Source organism: Trypanosoma theileri (assembly GCF_002087225.1).
Source record: "Trypanosoma theileri isolate Edinburgh chromosome Unknown TM35_Tth_40_V1, whole genome shotgun sequence".
NCBI classification, from domain to species: domain Eukaryota; phylum Euglenozoa; class Kinetoplastea; order Trypanosomatida; family Trypanosomatidae; genus Trypanosoma; species Trypanosoma theileri.
Window position 1 is genome coordinate 115,604 of NW_021639882.1, and position 24,277 is coordinate 139,880.

General features: G+C 40.6%; 9 protein-coding genes across 9 annotated transcripts; all 9 read right to left on the minus strand.

Moving 5' to 3' along the window:
• Positions 1-64: 64 nt before the first annotated feature.
• On the minus strand, positions 65-1,189 carry TM35_000401450 (uncharacterized protein; the record flags this gene model as incomplete). Its single annotated transcript, XM_029029760.1, has 1 exon — positions 65-1,189. One exon carries the CDS (start codon positions 1,187-1,189, stop codon positions 65-67), a length of 1,125 nt encoding a protein of 374 aa, XP_028878944.1.
• A 780-nt stretch (positions 1,190-1,969) lies between these two features.
• Positions 1,970-3,142, minus strand: TM35_000401460 (uncharacterized protein; the record flags this gene model as incomplete). Its single annotated transcript, XM_029029761.1, has 1 exon — positions 1,970-3,142. One exon carries the CDS (start codon positions 3,140-3,142, stop codon positions 1,970-1,972), a length of 1,173 nt encoding a protein of 390 aa, XP_028878945.1.
• Positions 3,143-4,979: 1,837 nt separating this feature from the next.
• TM35_000401470 (uncharacterized protein) lies at positions 4,980-5,747 on the minus strand (the record flags this gene model as incomplete). Its single annotated transcript, XM_029029762.1, has 1 exon — positions 4,980-5,747. One exon carries the CDS (start codon positions 5,745-5,747, stop codon positions 4,980-4,982), a length of 768 nt encoding a protein of 255 aa, XP_028878946.1.
• A 486-nt stretch (positions 5,748-6,233) lies between these two features.
• Positions 6,234-7,571, minus strand: TM35_000401480 (uncharacterized protein; the record flags this gene model as incomplete). The annotated part of the gene is made up of 1 exon (XM_029029763.1): positions 6,234-7,571. One exon carries the CDS (start codon positions 7,569-7,571, stop codon positions 6,234-6,236), a length of 1,338 nt encoding a protein of 445 aa, XP_028878947.1.
• Positions 7,572-8,033: 462 nt separating this feature from the next.
• Positions 8,034-10,670, minus strand: TM35_000401490 (uncharacterized protein; the record flags this gene model as incomplete). The annotated part of the gene is made up of 1 exon (XM_029029764.1): positions 8,034-10,670. The coding sequence occupies one exon, from the start codon at positions 10,668-10,670 to the stop codon at positions 8,034-8,036; it is 2,637 nt and encodes an 878-aa protein (XP_028878948.1).
• A 683-nt stretch (positions 10,671-11,353) lies between these two features.
• TM35_000401500 (protein dpy-30) lies at positions 11,354-14,536 on the minus strand (the record flags this gene model as incomplete). The annotated part of the gene is made up of 1 exon (XM_029029765.1): positions 11,354-14,536. One exon carries the CDS (start codon positions 14,534-14,536, stop codon positions 11,354-11,356), a length of 3,183 nt encoding a protein of 1,060 aa, XP_028878949.1.
• An 872-nt stretch (positions 14,537-15,408) lies between these two features.
• TM35_000401510 (uncharacterized protein) lies at positions 15,409-17,946 on the minus strand (the record flags this gene model as incomplete). The annotated part of the gene is made up of 1 exon (XM_029029766.1): positions 15,409-17,946. The coding sequence occupies one exon, from the start codon at positions 17,944-17,946 to the stop codon at positions 15,409-15,411; it is 2,538 nt and encodes an 845-aa protein (XP_028878950.1).
• An 817-nt stretch (positions 17,947-18,763) lies between these two features.
• On the minus strand, positions 18,764-20,893 carry TM35_000401520 (uncharacterized protein; the record flags this gene model as incomplete). The annotated part of the gene is made up of 1 exon (XM_029029767.1): positions 18,764-20,893. The coding sequence occupies one exon, from the start codon at positions 20,891-20,893 to the stop codon at positions 18,764-18,766; it is 2,130 nt and encodes a 709-aa protein (XP_028878951.1).
• Positions 20,894-21,998: 1,105 nt separating this feature from the next.
• Positions 21,999-23,786, minus strand: TM35_000401530 (putative endomembrane protein; the record flags this gene model as incomplete). Its single annotated transcript, XM_029029768.1, has 1 exon — positions 21,999-23,786. One exon carries the CDS (start codon positions 23,784-23,786, stop codon positions 21,999-22,001), a length of 1,788 nt encoding a protein of 595 aa, XP_028878952.1.
• Between the last annotated feature and the right edge of the window lie 491 nt (positions 23,787-24,277).

The following is a 24,277-nucleotide window of genomic DNA, read 5'->3' on the forward strand; positions in this document are numbered from 1 at the left end:
TGAAACGAATTCTGGTATTAGAGGTGTTCTTTCACTTTCAAGATATGCTCTATGCACAATATGTTTATCGGTTGCCCTCCGAGAATACATCTCCATCACCGTAAATATCGTTCTCTGCCACCGAGTACACCGATACATTTGCAGAATCAATACCTTCCATTGGCATGGGGTGTGATGGAACCATGACCATACCTCGATCATCCAAATTCATTTCATTAACATTACCGTCATAATCAGTAATTTCACGTGCACGTATCGGCATATCGCTGTCCTCTCTGGTGGCCATTGGATATAGGTATTTCTCTTCGTTACGGCCACCAAGACAACAACACAGTATAATCAGTCCAATGATAGCTGCCAGCACAACCAAAGCAATGATCAGAGGGACATACCAATGCTTCTTGATCCATGATGGCTCTGATGCCTCTGCTGGTGGTGCAGTAGTAGGAGTATCAGTGGGAACAAGAGTTGAACCATCAGATGAGCTCTGAACCTCACATACGACCACAAAGCCGTTAAGATTTAGGTCAGGATCCAAATATGCATTTACTGGTGCATCATACCATGTAGCTTGTGTCCCTTCTATAAACGTATACTGAGAGACCACATAAGGATTACCACGTGCAGGGTACTTGGGCCTCCAGTACATTGTGTACCCATTTAGTGGTCCTGCACCTGGAAGAGAATAAAGCGAGCCACGGTAAAAATCAACACCTCTACCATCAGATGTTTCTCGTGTAAAAAGACCCTGGTTCCATCGGTAGATACAATTAAGTGAGGCACCCTCAATCCCTGGTGTGCACCTTATGTTTGGGTCAGGGTCAAATCTGATACTGTAGATTGCATCCCCACCCATGTAAGCGAGTACTTCAGGGTAGGCCTGGTTTCGATTATTCTTCAGATGTTCGGTAATTGTATTTTGTGCAGCAAGTGACTGACCAGTCACGAGAAATCCACCATTCGTATTACAGGCATCTGCAGAAGCACCGTAATTAACATACTTCGTCAACCGGAATATACTGTGGGGAAATGAGAAATACCGCACAATGTTAACTTGAACACTTCCGATCATCGCTTCTGCCGTGAACTGCGGGTGGTGGCCCAGGTGCTGCAGAAGCATGCAGAGCGACACCCACAGCACGGCGGTGCGGACAGCAGCAGCTGCTCTGACGTGAACACCACCAGTCATTGCTTGAGCCTTAATATCTGGAACTTATCACTAACACAGAGAGAAAAGGGAAAAATGAGAAATATGTTACGTGCAGAAAACATAATATGGACTACACAGAGAGAGGTTTCCAGAGGAAAACGTAGATTCAATAAAATCATATTTATTTTATAAAAACCTTTCCCCATTATATTTTCCCACTATTTTTTCCCGTGTGCAGTATCGTGCACAATAATTTGGGATTTCCGTGTCCACCGCATTACTCAATAAAAATAGAAAATCATAGGATTATAATTTCAGTAATACTAAAACAAGGTACAAATAATAGATAATCACATATTTATTCCCCAAGCATCCTTGTCACACATTGGACGCAAAAAAGAAGGTGGTGTTAAAGGCTCTAATTTTTCTTATACACATTCATTCTGACAATGATGGGGAAATAGGTATTATATGTGCACAGCCCCATTCAAACCATAAGAGACGACATTTAGACTCACTATCTTTCTCACAGTTTATCTCTCTATATCGTTTCTATCAACAGGCTCACTTTTGCTGCTTTCTTTTTCAAAGAGGGTATATACAAGCAGGTTGCACAATCAACAGTCACACATTATGATTGAGTGAAAATACCACATGAAAGACAAGAAAAACCAATAACTTTAAAACCCAGTAGAAAAAAAACAATAGAGAGGGAAAAAGTTCATTTATTAGATATGCACATGCTTAAACAACAATTGAAACGAATTCTGGTATTAGAGTTGTGCTTTCACCTTCAGATGTGCTTTATGCACAATATGTTTATCGGTTACCCTTCGAGAATACATCTCCATCACCGTAAACATTGTTCTCTGCCACCGAGTACACTGATACATTCGCAGATTCAATATCTTCCATTGGCATCGGTTCTGATGGAACCATGGACACATCTCTGTCATTATCATTATAATAATCATCATCGTCATCAGTGATTTCACGTGCATGCAGCGGAACGTCACTGGCCTCTCTAGTGGCCATTGGATATAGGTACTTCTCGTCGTCACGGCCACCAAGACAACAACAGAGAATAATCAGTCCAATGATAGCTGCCAGCACAACCAAAGCAATGATCAGAGGGACATACCAATGCTTCTTGATCCATGATGACTCTGATGCTGCTGCTGGTGGTATGGTAGTAGTAGTAGTAGTAGTAGGAACAGGAGTAGTAGTAGGAATAGGAGTAGGAATAGGAGTGGAACCAGCAGTTGTTTCTTGAACTTCACATACAACAACGAAGTCCCCTGGAGGTAGGCGTGTGTTGTCAATTGCATCATGTGTGGTATCGTACCATTTTGATCTTGCCCCTTGGACGTGTCCATACCGAGAGATCACATAAGGATTACCATGTGCAGGGTAGTATATCTGCCAGAACGGTGGGTACCCATTCACTGGTCCTGCACCTGGAAGAGAAAAAAGCGAGCCACGGTAAAATGGAACACCTTTGCCGACATATTCCCCGCTTGCAAAAAGTCCACTGTTCCATCGGTAGATACAATTAATTGAAGCCCCACCAGTCCCTGCTATGCATCTCTTGGCGAGGATCGGCTCACTGTTGATACTGTACGTCGCATCTCCGCCCATATACGTATTTGAGAACGGGATGAACGGCGGGAATTGCGCCAATGGCGGCTTCTGAGACTTCAGCTGGGCAGTAATGGCACTTTGTGCAGCAGCTGACTGACCAGTCACGAGAGATCCACCATTCCCACTACACGCCGTCACGGAATTACCGTAATTCACACGCCCACCAGGAGTATTTAAGAAGACGTTGTTGTCAAAGGTGAAATACCGCAGAATGTTAACTTGAACACTTCCCTGCGCCTCTGCCGTGAACTGCGGGTGGTGGCCCAGGTGCTGCAGAAGCATACAGAGCGACACCCACAGCACGGCGGTGCGGACAGCAGCAGCTCCTCTGACGTGAACACCACCAGTCATTGCTTGAGCCTTAATATCTGGAACTTGTCACTAACACAGAGAGAAAAGGGAAAAATGAGAAATATATATTACGACGTTGTGTAAATATTGAACACCACCACCACCACCATCAACAAAAAGAGACTTCATTCCAGAGGGACGAAAATGATTTCCAAAATAGAGACACCAAAACAATCACCATTGCGGTTTTCCACCCCCATCTCCCCCTCCTTCGGTTAAAAGGATTACTTGAGGGGATTGATGTACACATGAAAAAACTAAAACACATTCACAGAGATAATACTATCCATTGCTGTTATTTGAAAGGGATGAAATAAGAAAAACAAAAATAAAAACAATGGCACCACTCGAAATGACACTGAGCAGTTACCAAACAGTGTTCCCCTCATTATTTATTTTGTTCTTCTTACGCCCTCCCTGACAGTAATGAGGTGAGGGACAATAAGTAGAAAATATGAGCCGACTACGAAGGAGCGAGTCGGAATTAGCAAACATACAGAGAGAAAGAAATAACAAACAGAGAAAAACAAAAATATCCCTCAAAGGGAAAGAAGCGAGAAACAACGTTGTGGGTTTACGATGCGTGGACTCTGCACCTTGGCCATCCAACTTCCTTTCCTTTTTGCTTGCCCTGCACATACAGTCTTATGCATCACGCAAACTCCATCTAGAAAACATGAAATAATGGAGGAAATAAAAGCTCAGCACAACGCTGACATTAACACAAAGAAATTAAATAAACAAACAGACAGTAGTGTACTTAACATCCAGTGGCATTCTCCACCCAGCTCACCTACACCAGGTTATTGTAGGTAGTCAGAGAGTGACTCCTCTAACCCATTCCAAGTAGGTTGGAGAGGAGACGCTGTGGATTTTGGTTAAACGTGTTGACATGCTTTACAGTGCCTCGTTACTTTTTTTTCGTTGCACTGTTTTGTCGTTGTTTGTGCCTGGAGAAGGAGGGTGGTGTGGTGATCCTCTTTGTGATTTTAAGATGTTTTTACTGAAATTTAGAACGCATAGTAGTATAGATTAATCTGGTCTTTTACTCTTTTTTTCTTTTATATTAGAGTTCTTAGGTGCAGTTGTATTTTTCATGATTTGTTTGCTGGCCTGAAATGCTTTCCTTTTTTTTTTGTGGGTGTAGAATTTTTTAGAGTTAGACTATGTTATATTATAGCTTCTTCTTCTTCTATACATTCCCATTTTGTTGGAGTATGTGTTACGTCGGATTTGTTTGTACCGCAGAAGAATGATATCTTTGATCTACGTCCAGCTGAGCAGAATTGGGGACAAGAATACTCTTCCCCTTTCAACGATGATAATTCGAAAGCTGAAGATACGGTGGTTATTTCTTTCGAAGTATGAATTGAAGCCATAATATAATAAAACTAGTAGTAAAACAATTGCAAGGAGCGGATTTGTTGCTGCATGTTGAATGGTTCCTTTTTTTTCAGTTTATGTTTTCATGTACTCTCTGGTTTCTCTCTTCTAAGTTGAAGTGCATATTATAGGGGACAAAAAACAGAGACACAGAAGAAAACCACGTCTTTTCCATTGTATACTATTTAAAGGGTCGTTATTTCTTTTCTTTATTATTGGTTTCATTATTCTTCAATTTGTGTACATGGATATATGCGTGTTTATGAGTGACACAGATCCCAATGGATGGAAGAAGGGGAGTAAAACCGCAAAGAGAGGATAGATGGATATACATAACCTCGTTAATGCAACAGTGGTGGAATTGTAGTTCTTTTCTCAACTTTTTTTTTTTTCGTTTATTCTTTTAAAAGTACTTTTACTTCACTATTTCCCTTTATGCAACTTCCCTTTTTCGCTAGCTGAGTCCAAGCCACTCTGCCCATCCAATGACTCGTGGGCGTGGGCCCATTGTCATCACCCGTCCGCTCTTCACTGCCGCCTCTGTCATGTCGAGTGGCGAGGAACGAACAGGGGGTACAAGAGAGTTATTATTTTTATTTTTGTTGTATGCTACTGGTTTTTCGGGTGGCACTAATGTTGTTTGCTGTGCAAGTTTCACCTCACCCATAGGGATTCGGATGCGTGGTGGTACTATAGTTGAGATATTAGCATTTTTTGTATCTCGTTCAGCCACACACAAGCGCAGCTGACGAACCTCGTCTCGAAGTCGCATCACCTCTGATGCCAAGTATTTTATGTTTGAAGGTGTTGGCTCCATGTGTTCACGTAGGTCATCGTCCCATACACTTTTATCTGCAGTGGTTGCTTCGTTGCTCACATTCTCCGTGCTTGTCTGAGACTTATCATCACCTAATACACTACATCTCTCTATCCAATTCACATCACCTCCCAGATGTTCCTCAACTAATTTTACAAAATGCACCATGGCCTCAAACTTCGACATGTTACCTAACTGTGACCATGCCGTGTGCTTTAGGCGTTCACGTGTTCTCCAAATGGATGGCGCTGTCTCAGTACAGGAACCATGTTCTGCCTGCTTCCGTAACGCATAGAGTATTAGCTTTTGTTGGTCTTCAAGCTTGGTGGTCGTCTCAAGGTCACCGAATTCATAATCAAAATAGCGTGCCACCTTGAAATATTTCTCTGGAAAAGCATAGTCCATACGTGAGACTAACACTAGATAGCTTCATGCTAGGAGGGTTAAGAGAATTGAAAGAAAAAAAAAAAAAAAAAAAAAAAAAAAAAAAAATAGATCTAAAAATTAGAGATTTTTTTTTCGGATTAGCTGGTGTCTACAGCTTTTTTTTTCTGTTCTTATTATCTTTTTTTTTTTCCGTCCTACTGGTCTATTTACCACCACTGGAGTTCATTTTCTCTCCTTGGGTAATTTCTTCTTCTTCTTTTTCCCTTTCTATTGTAACCACCACCCACACCCTTCGCCCACTCATTGATTCATTCTCTCTTATAATATTTTCCCTTCAATCATCATGGTATCATATGACAAGTCCAAAAACACTCCAACTAGGCTATTAAAAGAACCTTCAGTAAATCCATAAACACAAACGCACATAGATAGATAAAGAGAGAGAGGTCAACATATATACATATATATACATATATATATATATATATATAATTGGATATACTTTTATGTAGAGTGCGACATATGACGGGTGCGATCACGATGTACAGAGTGTTCCACCGCATGAGGCAACACAAAAAGTGATGTGCTCCAAAGTACCGAGACGATCTCTGCGTAACAAAGCGCCACGTACTGTGGACCTCCATTGCACTCAAAAGGCAGCCAGGAGAAATTCGATTTTGTGGCGAGTGAGGTGACAATAAACACTATAACAGATGTTTTGCTTGTGCGGATAACAAAGTCTCGCACAATACCAAGCATCACCCCTACATGAAGCCAACCACCATCACCCTTAACTACCTCATTACTACTAGACACTACTCCCATATCCCCGTTTGGCTTCTCCACATGTGTTGTGCGTCCTCCTGCGGGGGCGGTGTAAACGACTGTGTCGTTATGTACAGCAGCAGAGTAAAGTGTCTGTAGTCGCAGACGCGGAAGTGTACGACAGCACCACATCACGGCAAATCCTTTTGGTGTCATAACACGCCAGACGCTATCTGCCTTGTTTGCATTGCGCCAGTGAGGATCTATGTACGTACACGGGTCCATACAGCTAAGAGCCGTAAAGTGGATGGTACCAAGCCACGGGAACCAACGTTCAATCATACGACAACTGGATTGACTGAATATAAAGAATGTGTAAGGTGTTGACACGTCCTCCATAGTATGGCTCATCAGTCCATCGTGTCGCAGCTGAAACCACATCCGCCGCAGGAGTGACAAAAATCGTTGGTACACTCCAGCAGAATGGACAACATCAGCATGGTATGCATTACGACCAACCATGAAACCATCGAAGCGATTTAGCGCAGCACATAGTGTGAAAATACTAACATGGCTGATACAATCACAGAAAAAACAACGCAATAGACTCTGGAGCACCACATCCGAGTATAATCCTATAATTTCACTAGTAAACACATCAGCAAACTCGGCATCTGTGGCATGTTGTGCACTAAGAATCCGTCGTGCCCTAAGCGTAACCCTAGCAGTTGAGATAAACAATGAACGAAGCGATAGTAACGATGATGATGATGATGATGATGATGATGATGATGATGACGACTTAGCTACACTAGTATTCATATCACCTACAGAGTGTGAAATGGCAGAAGCTATATGCACAATTTCTGCTTTCCGCTTCGTCGCCAGCAAACGTCCTGTGGAGTATAATAAAGGCGTTATGGCAACAGCAACGGAGCCAATAACAACATACCACCGCACAGTATGTGTTAACGCCGCGTCAAACACCGCCACATCACGCCCGACTCCTCCAGCGTCGTGTTGTTTGCCGTGCACAAGACGAGCCAATAGTTTTCCCAAGAAGAATCCACCTCCCATCTTTTCAATGCACCGCTGATGATGTATTTCATGTATACATTTAAGTAGAAGAATAATAGTAATGGAAGCGTCAAAAAAGGAAAAAAGAAAAAAGAAAATATGACGAGAATTCAAAAGGAAAAAAAGAGCAGTAAAACAAATAAAAAAACACACACAATACCCACATATATAGGTACAAACCAGTAGAACACCAACCCGTCTCAATTTTTTTTTTTTTTTTCTTTCCCCTCCTCAACCTCCTCTTCCAGAGTTAGACTGACACACACCTCCATTCAGGATTCGATAAATTAGATGCCTCAAAAAAAAAAAAAAAAGCAACTAACACCAACATCAACAAATAACAACATAGATGGACGCATTTTTTTTCGTACACAATAAAGGAAGAAAACAAACCGAAAGGAAGAAAAGAAAAAAAAAAACGATAAAGATAACAGTCATTCGCAGTTCTCTTGTTTCTCATTATCAAGAATTGTTCTTATCCTCAGCTTTTTCTTCTTCCAATGAGCAAACCCCCATAACCTGTTTACACTCTGAAACAATACTCTTGTCATAATTATCATCTGTTAACAAAAGTTCAGGGGGATCAGGAAATACATCGGCATTATTATATGCTGATGTTTGCAGCATCTGTGGTGGTGCTGGTGGTAGGGTTCCTAAATCCAGAAAGTCATCCTTTTGCTTTTGTTGATGTATCTCTGTTGTAACATCATGTGAGGGAGGAAACATCACAAAATTTGGTTCTTGTTCTTCTTTTCCTTTTACTACCTCATCATTTCCATCTTCAGACACTACTTCTTTACCCACTTTCTCTGCTGTAGAAGCGGATTCGCCTTGAGCATTCAATAGTGTAGCCAACCGTTCTCCAATATCACCAACAGGAGGTATTCTCTCCGACTGCAATGCCGCCTCTTTTTTAATTTCATCTGTAAATGCATGAGCTTCAGATCTTACGGCGAAGAGCACCATTTGCAAAACATCCTCAACCCTCACAGTTTCTTCATTTAACGCACACAATTGTGTCTCGATGTTTGTGTATGTCGCATTCAACGCACGACGCAGTGTTTTACACTGTTTCGATATTATATCAGGACCAAACTGTGAGATAATTTGTCCCTCCGTTTTCTCTTCACGTTTTTCCAATCGTGATAACATATCTTGTAGTGCATCTATCTGTTCTTGCAATCGTCGCCGTTCCGCAATGTGATGTCCCTCCTTTTCCTGCATTTCTGATTCCAACAACACAACACGCTGCTCACTAGCAAAAACACGTTCCTTCCATTCCATTTCACTATGTGTACCCGCCGCATCATGTGCCTCTTGTCGCCCAACCTTTACACCCGCCTTGAAACCCGCATCTTGACCCTCGCGGAACTTTTCTTCTGATACCCGTTCGAGAGCCTGACGGTGTCGCACTTCCGCTTCCACCAATTGCAATCGCCGCTGCTCCTCTAATTCCCGCATCCGTGTGGTGTGTGTTTCTTCTTGTATTCTAATATCATTCTGCATGCGATGAAGATCATCCTTGTGACGTCCCATCGCTTCAAGGGCTCGGTGATAATTACTTGACTCCTCTTCAAGACGAACTTTAAGTCGTTCAATAACAGCAAGGAGACCATCTCGGTCTTTTACCATATCTTCTATATCCACATCATTAACGGGTGCTTTTCCAATGGCTTTCTTCACAATTCGTTCAATGGCAAGATTATTTTTCTCAATTTTTTCATCTATACCTAGACGATCAATCTTTTCGTAAAGTGATGAAAGCTGTAGTTGAACTCGTTCAAGGCTACGTTCGACAACATCCCAGCGAGTTGTACTTTGAGTCTCCGTAGTAGAATTTCCCAGACCAGCAACATTCTTGTTATTTAATTGTTGTTGCTGTAGTGTTTGTAAAAGGAAGGCTTGTAAAAGCATGTTAGTGTCACCAATACCAGTCGTAGGATTCATTGGAACTTCTACCGGTGGGGTATTATTCTTGCTGTGCATTATTTCTCTTTCTTCAATCCGTTTGTTACCTTTGAAAACTCGATTCCCAAAGTCATCTGTGATAACCGGTCTGCGACTATTACTATTACTACTACTATTACCACCACTACCACCGGTACAACGTGAGATAACATCATGACAGGTGATATGTACAACAATACTATCAGTTGATGTCACTTCTGGATTGCCTATGCCCTTCCAAATTTGTGTTTTTTGGGGTGGTACAAAGACTAATCTTGAAGTTCCACTACCACTATCATTACTGTTGCTACCACTCATCCCAAGAAGAGACTCTTCTATACCAATCATCATGGTTCCCTCACCAACTACAATTTCACGTGGTGCCTCTGGAGGGACTTCCTCAATTAGTTTACCCAGTGAGAAAAAGCGTGTACCTGGCACCCGACGAAGCAACCATATCATAAATGAGACAGATACAACATCACCACGGGAAACAATCTTTGTAGATTCACCTTCTTTTTCTTCTTCTTCTATTTTATTATACCAATTAATATAAGGAACCTTTTCATTGTTTCCTATATCTGTGCAGTGAAGACTTGTCTGAGCAGCGGCAACAAACTCCGTACATTCACGGCGTCCTTTGAACATAAGTGTCCAATGACAATCAAAGGTAGGATCATACAAAGAAGCATATTGTGGTTCAGACTTGTTTTGTAGAAACTGAAGATTCTCATCCAATCGTACACGACATTGTGGACGTTTCTCGCGGTCAACAATGGCGATAAGTGGAACAGTAATAGAAGCATTTATATGTGGCACACACAGAGCAACTACACATGGCCCCAATGAGTTTTCACCTTTGTATGTTAACACCACAGCCTGTGAAGCGGTCTGGAGTGGTGATGGGGCATTTGGTGGAATACTATATGTGTTATTATTGTCACCACTACTATTGTTCTTTCCCATAACGTTGAGAGAGACGGTTTTGTTTGTGGCACTCTTATCCTCATAGCGTAGTGAAGTAACGCCTTGCTTGGATTGCAGAGCGTCTTCTGCGAAGAGTGACCTCATGGTTCGGCGAGATGTGGCTTTTTTATTAACGGAAACACTATTATCATCTGGTGATGAGCTGGAGTCGTCGGGAGTGAACATGAAAGAATAAGAGTCTACGAAAACCAAATACAGATACACTTGTAGCAATTAAGAAATAAATTAAAAAAAAAAAAGAAACAAATAAATAAAAAAGGGAACAAAAATACCTTAATATCAAGAGAAATACAATACCGAAAAAGAAAAAAACCATCAAAACTTCAGCAAAGGTGTATTTGATTTGACTTTGTTTTATTCCCTTCCCATCCTTCCCAGAAAGGGGCTGCGGGTGCGGAACTACATACCAATTTATCCTTCACATTCTTTTCCCTGCGTTTCTTTTTTGATTCTCTTTCTTATATATTTTTTTCCCATTTCAGTAATGGAGAGTAAATAGAAGTAATAATTGGAAAAAAAAAAAACAAGAAAGAAAATAAACGACGCGTAGGTTTCATCAACTCACCCAAAGTGTGTGTGTGTGTGAAGTATGTACGACACATAGTGTGAATTGTAAATAGAGAAAAAAAACATAGAAAGACAAATAATAATAATAATAATAATAATAATAATAATAATAATAATAATAATAAAAGCAGCTAACGTACATCTTGGGCACCATTTCAAATAAGTAGTGACACAGAAAAACAAGAAAAAACAAACAAACAAACAAACACAAAGACAAACACATTCCGCAAGACATCAAAGAAGAAAGTTGATAAGAATAACGGAACGCGACGACTTTGTTATTATAAGTCGAAACAGGAATCATCTAATGGATTGTGTCGCACAAGCCATTCGGCAAGAAAGTCCACCGGATCGCCAGGACGCTGACGACACACTTCTACCAAACCTTTACTTAATAGTGGTAATATATTTTGCTGCAGGTAGAGTCGCAGCGGCATCTTGCGTTCTTCCAGTGAAGCACGATCTTGCTCTTCCACAGCCTGACGTGCCTTCTCCACTTCTTGCTGTTGTTCACTCTCGCGTTCATATTCCTGCCGCTCACGTTCCTGCTGCGCCATGCGTTGTTGACGTTCCTTCTCACACTCCTCCGCCACCAGTTTACATTCCCGTGTTTCCTCCTCAAACTTCTGTTTTGGTGTGGGACCAAAATTGTGTGGAGCGCCCACATATTCACACAGTGCCTTCACCACTTTAGTGGGTGGTACAACAGCAAAGACTGACGGTGGTGGTGGTGGGAGCATGAGTGGTTCCTTATCCACATTCATAGTAATAACTTTTGGTTTACGACCACCTGGGGTAAGGGTCTTAGCCACTGTACAAGCACATTCAAAAAAGTTTGGTAGGGAGTAATCTGTATCTACAAACTGTTTGTGATATATCGTCAACGCCTCTTCAAACCTTGCGAGACGTTTTTCTTCAGTTCCTGGAGGTCCTTCTAACGTCCTCGATACTGCAGTAAGTCTATCACGTAAATAATTTTCAGCCGCATTAAACACAAAAACAAATGAAGGTAATCGTGCCTCATCACAGGGCTCTGATGTGGGGGGTGCCGTATTTCCATCAGAAATAGAAATTAATCCTGCTCCTGTTGCTCCAGGAGGTGCCCCTGTGGATGCGGAAGGCATCGTCTCTTCTATATTATCAGGCACTTCAAGTGGCATATCTCCAAATACAAGACGTGCTTGGGCAACCGTTTTTGGAAAACCATCAAGTACATATCCTTGATTACGACAATCTGCACGAGTGAGACGCCAACGCATCATGAGTGCAAGTGCCTTATCTTGAAAAGGTGCATTCTCCTGTTGTTCCACTGAAGGTTCTTCTTCATCAACGGTTCCCTTTTTACCAGGTGACTTGCTAGATCGTTTAGATTTGCCTTGTTGTTCCTTTCGCTTCTTCGGATTACTCATATTGAGGGCCTCAGCAGTTAAGGTTGGTTGTATTCGCAACTTCATTAAAAGTACACGCTCCATTGCTGAAATGGTCTCTTGCAGACGAGTCACACGTTCATTCTGACTATACCATTCATCTACAAGAGTTTCAACGGCTTGTGCCTCTGCTTCTGTTAATGTAAAATCCACAAGTTTGTCCTCTATATCATCGTTATCAGAAGCATGATGATTCTTTTTGCCACTATTTGAGTTATTTAGACCTATTGAAGCATTAGAGGGATGCATCGGCGACTCCATTTCAGCTTCATCACCAGCAATATGCTTTTCTTCTTCCTCGTCTTCTTCTTTTACTTCCATTTCATCATCTGTTTCTTCCTTCTTTCGAGGTCGCAAAAAAGCACGTTTTTTAGCCTCTTCTCGTCGTAACTTTTCACGGTTAAATAAATGACGTTTAAACTTATCAAGACGTTCTTTTAGTTCAGCAATATGCCCTTTATACTCTTCAATTACTTTCTCTATTGTGAAAGTTGGTAAACTGTAATGTCTTTGTGCCAAATCTTCTGCGGCACAGGTCTTACCAGAGAGAGGTGGTCCAATAATAGTTATGCGTACTGGTTGTAGGTTATGTGCGTTCACATATTCAAACGCCACCTTTTCCATATTCCGCACAAATCCAGATTGCGCAACCCAATCCTCTTCAGCTGGCATTAAATCCCGCATTGTCTGATTATCAGCACGTAGATTCATTGTAAAAAACTCTACATTGTTGTACAATACAAAATCTTCAGGTGGTACCAAAAATGTCTTTTCACCACCAAATGCATAATTCATTGCCTGCACCATACGACCCCAACTGACAGTTCCATTATCTACAGCAAATAAATAACGTGATGCGGGGGATGACATTTCTTCTGTAGATACCGTTCTTTCCAGTAATCTCCATGTGAACGTTACGAGATCTCGAACGTGTATTGTTGGTACAATTTGTGTTCCATCTCCATACACTGGTAAACCCATCTCATCACGGTTCCACACCTGCGCGAAGAATGGTGCAAGTACGTCTTCACCTTCACCATACTGTAATCCTGAAAAAATTACAGAAGTGTGAAGATGCCGTTCTTCATTATGAGCAGCAGCCACAGCACGTTCTGCTTCACGCCAGTTATAATATTTTGCATGTGGTATTCGACGATTATACTGATCTTCAGTAAAGATTTCCATTGTTTCAACATTTTTATCATTTTCTTCTTCATCATCATACATTTTATTACCATCTTCATCAGTATTGCCAATGTTGCCAATGTAATCATCTGTATAAACAGGTCCAAGTAGTTCATCTAATTCTCGATTGCTAATTGGTTGGAGTTCTTCCTCCTGTTCCTCTACCATTGCCACCTCTCCCTCTTCATCCTCTTCAAGAAGATTTGGATTGTTATCATCATTGTTGTTACCATCCTCTGGGGATTCAGACTGTAGCGGAGGTGTGGCAAACCAAGTTAAGAGTGAGGAAACAAGAATAACATGCTTCTTGCTGAGCAGATCTTTTGTAGTGAGAACCTGCATCATATCAAAAACATCCTGTGCTTGACGAAGTTCCATCACAATATAATCAGCATCCATTAAAGCAAATTGCATTGACACAGCATCTCCACGCCAAAAGGATGTTGTATGATTATTACGATTCTCATCTCTAACATCAGTGAAACCAATTCTCGTCGAAGTGGTAACATTAGCAATATGAATAGTAGTATTAGTGGTATCTGAGTCTCCTGCGACTGCTAGTTCTGTCGGAGCTTCTGTTTCTATCAACACCTCCTGGGATTCAGTAGTTTTTTGTACACTGTCCTTTTCCCACATACATGCGAATATTTTGTAATGTTGATCACTTCTTTTAACATCATTACCGTTGTTGTTATTGTTGTTGGTATTGTTCTTACTTGTACTGTTGGTAGAAGTGATATCTTGAAAGTGTTGAAAAAGACGTTTACCGAAGTATGTATCCGCATACGCAATAAGTACACGAGTCACATTACATGGCGGTATTATTACCTCTACTTGTCGATCTCCACTCATCACTTCGTTTTTATCCTTTTCCCGTTTTTCTCGCTACCATGATAAAAAAACAAGAAGAAATTAAAAAAAAAAAAAAACATATAGAAGAGAGACAAAATTAATAAATAACGCATAAAAATAAAAAGTAAAGCAGCTATATATCAATAAAACAAGAACAAAATATATATATATATATATATGCCGCACATCAAGGTGCTGAGATGTCTCTTCTATTTTTTCTTTAATACAGATGCGACATCACACCTTGCTGATTATTTTCTTTCTTCTTCTTCTCGCACATTCAATATTCTTTTTTTTTTTTCGTTTTTCCACCTTTCCCTTTTTTTTCTCCTTTTTTTTTTCTCTTCAGAGGGAAAGCATGTGTATTTCCCTCTTTGTTATCATCTCTCCTCCTGCTACTCTTTCCGTTCATGCCCCTTTTCTTCTTGCCTCTCTCTCATATTTACCTTTCTTTCTTTCTCTCTCTCTCTCTCTCTTACACACACACACACACACACACCGGTTCTATCTCTTGCTGAATGAATGAATGAATGAATGTCTGTTTGTTTCTTTGTATGTGGCTTCTTTAGCATACCATTTCAGTTTAAATTTTCTTTTTCTTTTCCTTTTGGTGTGGCCAACACGTTTCCCACGCATACACCCATACACCCATACATTTACACACACAGAGAGACTTTTCTGTCTCGCTCTTTCTCGCGTACGACACCTCCCATCATCATCATCATCACCACCGCTACCAAACTGCAAACAGGGACCTTAAAATTATCTTGCTGCTGTTACTGCGGCAATAGTAAGAAAAAAAAAAAAAAAAACATAAATAAAAATAAAAATAAAAACACACACAAAGAAGACGTCTTTCCTAAAGCTGTCAGTTATTCTGCAATCAAAGAGCCTATCAGTTTTTTTAGTAAGCGGAGGTTGTTACGGCTTCGACGATCGATGGAATTATCTTGAACAGCCGCCAATTGTTCCGCAACGCTCTGTAGTTCCTGTTTCGTTAATTCAAACATTGGTTTCTGGTGGTTTTTATCCAATGCCGCTTGTCGTTTCATTTCTTTTAATGTGTCATCCCACTCCACATAGAATGCATGTAGTAATTGAATACGCAGAGGAATACTTCCTGGTTGCTCGCCCAATTCAAAAGAAAGCTGTAGACAAAGACTGAGAAATGTTGGTAATGTAAGTGTTTGAGGACTGACCATAGTGGCTTTATTATCAACACACACCTTACTCTCAAGGAATGCCAATAAGACTGTAATATCAGAAGCCTCTAGCACTACTGTAAGAGCAGTACCCCACTCACCAGCCTCCGCAAGTTCCACAGCACGGGCTACAAGAACATCCGGATCAACTGGAACAGGAGTTGTATCAATATTCACTTGAGAGACTACTTCAATTGTCTCCTTGAGTTCATTTTTCAGTTGTTGCATCTCACGTTTAAGTGATTCATTAAAGGTTTTCGCTTTAGAAATGCAATCATTGGAGGAATTGGTCGTAACGCTGAGAGATGTTTGCATCATTGCATGATGATCTTTAATAGCACGAACAAGTGTTCGCATAGCGGCATCAACACCATTGTTAAATATTCTCATACTGTCAGTGGATCGAATGCTAGGCACCAGTGTACTTAATTCAATCTGCTCGGCTTCTTTTGCTCCTTTCGCCACTGAATCCTTCAAACGTCGAGAAAGTAACGCCTTCACTACATCTGAAGCTGACCCTGCGGTGAGTGTTTCCACTTCCTCCACAATGGAATGTATTTGCTCCAACAGTTCCTTTTGTGCGGCACTGACAGTTCCAGGTGTTTGTGGTGTTTGTCGTCTTTCTTGTTGTTGTTGTTGTTCGAGTTCAAGCTCCAGACGGCCTTTATTACGTACGGCGAATTTACGACCAATGGTCTGTGCTTCCTCTCTGGCGCGGGCATCTTGAAAGAGTTGCATTGCCTCCGAGGCCCGTTTCTGCAGACCCACCACACCTTCATCAATGCTACGTAATGTATCACAGAACTGTAATGCCTGTTGTCGCACTATTCTCGAGGCCACTGATTGTGGAACCGCATTTGTCATCTTATCACCTAAAACAGAAGAAGAGACGGAAGTCAACGCCGTGGGAACTCCCACCGCCGTGTCGCCAACAGCACCAGCACCACTTGTCTCAACAGATGGAAACCACGTCGCAATGGATGCCTGTTTCATAGCGGCAGTGTTGGAGGCACCAGCAAGTTTCTCAACATCAAGAATCTCCTCGTAAAATCCAGTGGCAGTGCGAATTGTTAACATAACTTGATACTCCACGGAGGCACTGACATTGGATTCCGCCACTTTGCCTACCGTCGCCACACTGCTGAGAGTTGGACCCTGCAATTTCCATGAAGTAATACGATCTACCTTAAAGCTACTGCGATGTAGTTGAACTACAACAGCAATAGCGTGTTCTCGTGAACAGAGTGTGATGTACTCCTCAGAAGGTGTGCAGCTGATAAGGAAGGAGTTTTCTCCCTCTGATTGTGCCGGATGGACACGGTTAGTATTTGCCGCCCCTGTATCATTATTATCATATGAGATACAGATATCTTGTTTAAGCGAAAAAGTACGTGTTTCCTTATTATAACACCAAAGACGAAGTTCAGAGTTACCACGCGCAGCGGTGACAATATACACATTACCGTCTGGTTCATTGGAAAAAGTACGTTGCTGCAAGAAAAAGGCTGCCGTTGGAACAGCATTTGCATGTGGTTCCCACACCTTTGGAAGTACACTCTTACGTGTTGTAACGGAAATGAGATCGAGACAATTACTCTTCGCCGGTGTTAGTAATAATTGTGTCTCATGATGATATGCAATAACAGGGTATTTTACAACGGTTCTGGAAGTGAGATCTATAACCGCCCCTTTCGTTGCAGTTTCCATATTCACTTCGAACACGTGGTTCCTACCAAGTGCATATGCCATATCACCATTGCCAACAGCAACACCATAGAGTTCCTCTTGCAAATTCAACTCACGCAGTTGAATGCTGATCTCTCCATTTGCTTGGTTTACGGGCCGAAGCCGCACCACTTCACTCCCGCCAACAGCGAAGAAGGCACAATGATCAAGATGTCCCTCAGATGAGACCAAATGACGCAACACAGGTGTGTGTACATCCGTCTCAGCGTACTTTCCCTTTCGATTAAGTACACGCAGTCGGTTTGGTTGTTTCATGTTCATACACAGCAATTTACGGTGCGAGGCGAGTAATGCAGGCACCTCCTCGCCATTATTATTTTCATTGTTGTTGTTATTATTATTATTATTATTATTAGTATTGCTGCCGCCGCTGAATGCCGTTGCCTTGACGGATATAAGTGGAACCTCAAGGCGAACCGCATTAGCGTCTCGTTCCCTGCAGACATACGCCAAAGTGTCCATGAGTACTTTAAGAAACTGTAGAAGGGCCCCACTCACACGTATGCAAAGTCAACAATAAAAACAAAAACAAACAACGCGAACAACACAAAAGGTAAAAAGAAAAAGAGAGCCAGAGACTCTCAATTTACCTTGAAATTTTAATCTTAGAAAATATTGAAAAAGCAGAAAAACAAAAACAAGAAAAAATACAGAAAGATAGAAACTTTACTTTTTTGTTTCGTTTTCTTCTTTCTCTTTTTCCTTTTTTTTCTTTCTTCTCAATGATGAGTAATGTATTTCTTAAGTGCTGAATTTCTATCTAGTTTTCTCTCTCTCTCTCTCTCTCTCTTGCTTATTCTCCCCCTTTTCTTTTCTCCCTACGACTTGTACAACTCTAGATATATAAAAGAGAAATATGAAAAGCAATAAGTTTACGTGTCTAGCAGATAATTAAGAGATTATGGAATTGAATCATCATTTCCCTCCCCAGAAAAAAAAAAAAAAACAGAGAAACACAGAGTAGCACATACAAATACATATATATATATATATATAGAAACACAAACACAGAGAGAGAGAAAAAAAGAGATGTACACCAGGATTAAAAAGAAAAAAAAAGAATACACAATATATCGTTTTTTCGTCATTCTTATGACCAACTTAAACTTCATTCATGTCTTCTTTTTTCTTTTTATTATTAAAAAAAAAAAAAAAGAAATTCATTTACACCGTGCAATCCTTCATTCTTCTTCTTTCCTTCTTTTTTTTTTCATTTTTTTTTTTTTTTTCATGGTTGCTTTCCCTTTTGTTGTTTGTGTTTCAGCCGTATGTGGTTTTATTACTCGATGATCACATTGCCACTCTTGAGATGCCACAACCTCTCGTGTTGTTTATACACGGCCACCTCTGCCAATACACGTGAGATGACTTTCTGCAAGTCCTCACCACCACCACCACCACCACCCGCTTGATCATCCCCACCACTGGAACTGCCAGTGCGCAGACGTTGTTGTTTCTCTTCCAGTAACGCATGAAAAGCACGAGTCTCAAAGTTAACAAGTTCCAGTACGGTCTCTAATATCAACGGTCGATGACGATCCACTTCTGGTTCGCCAAGTGTTTTCAAGACCCAGGTGGCATTTGTAAACGGTTGCACACACCGCTGCAAAGCTGCACTCAGCATTGGATTTGTTGCATCTGGGTAATGTTGTTGTTTCGCTTTCATTACAAGTTCTTTTGCACGTTGTTTATTTAACACACCGTGTTCTAGAAATAGTCTTCGAATATACCCTACAATAGGTGCAATATCTTCATCTTTAAAAGAAGCAGGATTGACACTTGTTGTCGCAGCGGCAGCAGCAGCAGCAGCTGTACCGGTAATATTTGCAATATCACCACTCACATCATTTCTACGAGTAGTGAAAAGAAGACGGGGTACAGATTGTCCGGCATTAATGGCATTCAAATGGGACATTATATAAGGTTTAAACTTTTCCCATTGCATTCGTTGAAATGTGATTTCCTGCGGACATATACTTTCGGAAGCCTGTATCATCGCCTTTCGCGCTTCTGAAGAAGAAGGCACATGCCAAAGACGCCAAACCCGTTTAGAAGGATCTGGTTCATCCTTATTAAGTGAGGAAACACTCTCCAATACTTCCTTTACAGTTCGTCGAAGTACATTGCTGGTAACAAGAGCGTTTAAACTTGCACGTGTGACTGTAGCATCTGGGCTTTCAAAGAAGTGAAGGAGAATAACTTCACGTAATGCGGCTACAGGTCCTTTAAAGCGAGGAGCCGTCTTGGAGACCCACACTCCATGCATCCAAACTGCCACTTCTCGTAGTGCCTCAAGAAGTTGTTCATCCTTCACCTGATGTTGTTGTTGTTGTTCCTGTTGTTGTTGTTGTGGTTGTTGACGTGATACAGGTGATGAGGGAATGAATGCCTGATCGGGTGGAACAATTAACTCGCGTAGTTCTTCAAATGTCAATACCTGACATCGCCGTAGGAGTACGAGTACTTGATCCATCACACTGTGACGATCGGCGTATCGCCGGAGGAGATTGCCTGCAGTGGCCGCTCCTTCGCCTCCAGTGATTCCACCCGAAACGAGAAGCTCTGGTGGGAAAAGACTGTCTTCTGTTCGTGTCTTTACACGCTGAGTGGCGGCTGCACGTGCAATCGGCGCGGCATCATACACCGGTGACCAGAGACGACGTCGCATCGCCATACTCTCGACAGAGTTGATGGGAAAATATTGTAATTCCTTTGCAGAATCGGCATCTGTGTTTAACATGACACTGCGCTGTCGTAGCATCTCACGATTAATGCGGTCTGAGATGGTGAGGCCGGGGACAATCGCCATAGAGGGTGCACTCACAAAGGCCTCACCCACACGATGGACAGTATTAAATGATGTTGGTTTTACAATTGGTGTAAACTGCTGAATAGTACTGACAGGAGTGAGGTGAATGGCTCCATCCACAATAAAACCAACAGCGTAATCACATCGTGATTGAAAGGGTTGTGATTGTAATGCGTAGTGATAAGAATGTCTTTGTTGTTGTTGTTGTTCTCCTCTTCCTGATGCATTATCCAATTGTTGTTGTTGTTGTGGCGGTGGATCTGCAAAAGAACTTGAACCAAAGGTATCAATACGACAATGCATTGTTAATCTTGATGAGGGTCGTAGAATCATATTGGATGAAGTCCCTTGTCCATGGGCATTAGATGTTGTTTCTGTTCCTCTTGTTGCAGAGGATGTTAATAGAGATGATGTATCTTCCGCTTGCATTACCCCTTCAGTAGCGAAGAGTTGCACATCACTTGCCTCGTACGGTCGCATCTTTCGCCTCAGTGGAAATTGAAATATATGTAATTGATGTTGCAACATGGGGGATGAGTAGACATTATAGGTGGCTATGACTTCATCCCCATCATCTGTTTGTTGTGCACCAAACTTCATTTACACAAATAATGTGACTATATATATATATATATATATCTATATTTATATATATATATGTATAAATATCAATACACACCCCACTCCCTTTTATTTCCCCTTACCACCACACCCTTTTCTTCTTTTTTGTTTTTTTTTTCTTTCTTCACTGAGAGATTGTGGATTAATTCCAGAGATCAAAATAATGATCACTCCACGTACTTCAGACACACACCCACACACACACAGAGAAGTAAAAGGAAAAATAGAGTACCGAAAGAAAAGGAAAAAAAAAAAGAAAAAAAATTAAGAGAAGAAAATTTACAAAAAAACATATACATTATATATTCATAGAAAGATACTTATGGAGAAATAGGGTCACCTGCATAAAGAGAATGAGAAAAAAAAAATAATAATAACAGGAAAGGGAGGTGAGAGCAAAAAGAAAGAAAAAAAAAAGGACACATTATACAGTGAGAAACGTCAATTGAGACACACATTGGGATCTGCCCCTTCAGTTAATCCATCCCTTTTTTTTTTACTCTTTTTTTTTTTTTTAAAGTGAAGTTTTCTTTCTGAGTGTTTGAGTTGTCAAGGTTTTTTTTTTTTTTTTTCTTTCCTTTTATTTTCACGCGTATCTTTGTGCACACAGGCAACACACATATAGACTCGAAAGAAACCAACATAACAATCTCAACTAAAGTTTCTTTTCTTTTTCTTTTTTACTTCCTCTAAAACTAATCTACGCAATTCCATCGCAACAGATAATCTTCTAACAATCGGTCCACCTATTAACAGTTCCATCACTGTTAGAAACCAACCACTAGTTAATCACCCTTTTCATTCATTTTTTTTTTTTTTTTCCTTTCCTTACTCTTTTTTTCTCCCATGTTTGTAACCCCCATCACTTTTCGATAGAAGGAATAATGGAAAGAATAGAGAAAAAAAAAAAAAAATGCAGAAGCACATACCGACGCCTAGAGAAAGATAGAGACATGTTTTTTTTTTCTTGTTTTTTTTTTTTTTTTTCGTTACTTCTGAATTCACCCTTTCCACATTCTTTCTTTACTTTTTTCTTCTTCCTTTGTTGATGTCTTCTTTCTCTCTTTCTATCTCTCTCTGGTGCCTAATCTAACTTCACAAAGGCGTAAATCTTTCGAATGAATAGTGAGGCGGTGAGAAACGCAAATGACCCCCCTGTGAGTGCCACTGCCGCAGACAATGTAGCGGAGTATGTAAAGTAAAATACAGTAATGAATAGCCCACTCATTGCTGTACGGAATGTGTAAAAGTAAAGAGAGTATAAAAACACATAGAGTCCACTAGAAGCACCAAATCCAAATGTCACCCACGGCCAACGGTGATTTTCCATGTTTAACAGTACATAGGTAGCGGCTATAGATACACAACAGGTAACAACCAAAAAGATAATAAAGGTCAGTAATAAAAAGGTATATAAATAGTAAAGTTTGTTTAACCAAATAGAACTCAAGACGAGACAGAGTTCAAATACAATGGATCCAAATGGAAGTGCCCCACAAAGAAGAATAAAAACAGTAGTAGATAAAAACACATTAGGTGCTGGAGGAATAAGACGAGGAATTTGATTTACATGCGGCAAATCACGATGACTTCTTGGTGCTAAGGCTAAACGCCTATATGCATATCGTCCTAAGAGAGTTCCAGCTACCACAGATGGACCGAATCCAAGAAAAAGCAACGCAATAAGAAAAGTAATACCACCCATATGAACAACTTGAGCAGATTCGTAAAGGTGTGCCAAAACATTTGTTACCGTTCCACATGAAAGAAGAAATAATGGAAACACGAACATGGTAAACTCCATACATCGCATCCATTTCTTAGATAATACAGGACTTAACATTGCATACCGTAGAAATTGTGCAGATGAGACAAATCCCGCGACAATACCTGTAAAAGCATATGAAACGGCTACTACAGTTACTGCCCCTTGTGTAGGTTTACGACGAAAACTGTATAAAGCCGCAGTAAGAACTCCCAAAACAAATACAACCGCTAATTGTACACCAGTACCGACCAACGCACATAATAAGGTCGGAAAGGAGGGAACACGGTGTACATCTGCATACAGTTGTTTCCATCCTGTACTGTCCACAAGATCATCATTTCCCTCATCCCGCATTCGCAATTCATGTTCAATACGTTGATAATCCGCACGAATTACTCGGGAAAGAATCATTGTGACCACAATAACAAGAAAAACAGCTAGTAACAATGAATTAGCAATAGCGAACCATCGAATACGTGGTTCAAAGAGATCTTCATCCATGTATTTTGCAAAGCGATTTTCAAATAATATAAGAGATGGAGAAAACTGCACAGAGTATGTAAATTCATAGGCTTTACCAGCACGAAGACTTTCAAGTCGCCCTGTTTCAAGAGTAACATTAACAAGTTGTTGGTTATTTACACCAATATGAAAAATACGGTGAAGATAAATCATAGGCCCATTACTCGTCATTTTACCGAACATTGCCCATAATGGGAGTTCATCCACAAGTAATTGATATGCGTAGTTACCGGTAATCATCTCTTTCCATCGCGTTATATCTCCCTCCGTTGGTGTGAAGCTACAAATGACAGCACGCTTCACATCTTGATTGTAGTGAATAGAGACATTAAGTTCATATAATTCATCACCAACAAGTGCCTGTCCAAGTGTTGGTGCCTTCTGTTCATTACTCGCAGGAGGACAACCGGGTGTGCGGAAGAAATCATATGTTTCAAGGGCGTTATGCAAAGGTCCTATTTTATTGGCATATACTCGTACCGGTTCACCATCCTTATATGTATTGGTATCCTCACCAGCACGGGCGGTAATAGTAGCCAGCACAATTAAGAAAGTGAAAAGAAACGTAATGGGAGAATGCATATCTTGTTCTCTTTCTCTCTTCTTTTTTCTTTTTTTTGTATTTCTTTTTCTCTTGCCCACACTTCTCAGTATTTTATTTGATTTGCCAAGAATATCTATATTTGTGTTGCTTTATTATATATCTTTCCTCCTCACTTCTTTCTCTCTCTCTCTCTCTCTCTCTCTCTCTCTCTTCTGTTCTCACCACTTTATTATTTTTCTTTTTCTTTTTGTTGTTGTTCTCCTCTTGGACCACACACCAATTTTCCCACTGCTGTACTTTATGTTATTGTACCTGTGCGTTTGCTTTTCCCTACTGGTGTGAATGTGTGTACCGGATTGCAGGTCACTATGCGAGACTCAACCCTACAAGGTTTAAACAGAAACAAGAAAAGAAAAAAAAAAAAAAAAAGAACAAAAGCAATAATTAAAAATAAATAAATAATAAATTAATTAAAAATAAATAAATATTAAATATAAACATATATTCAGTAATACTTACAGGACCAAAA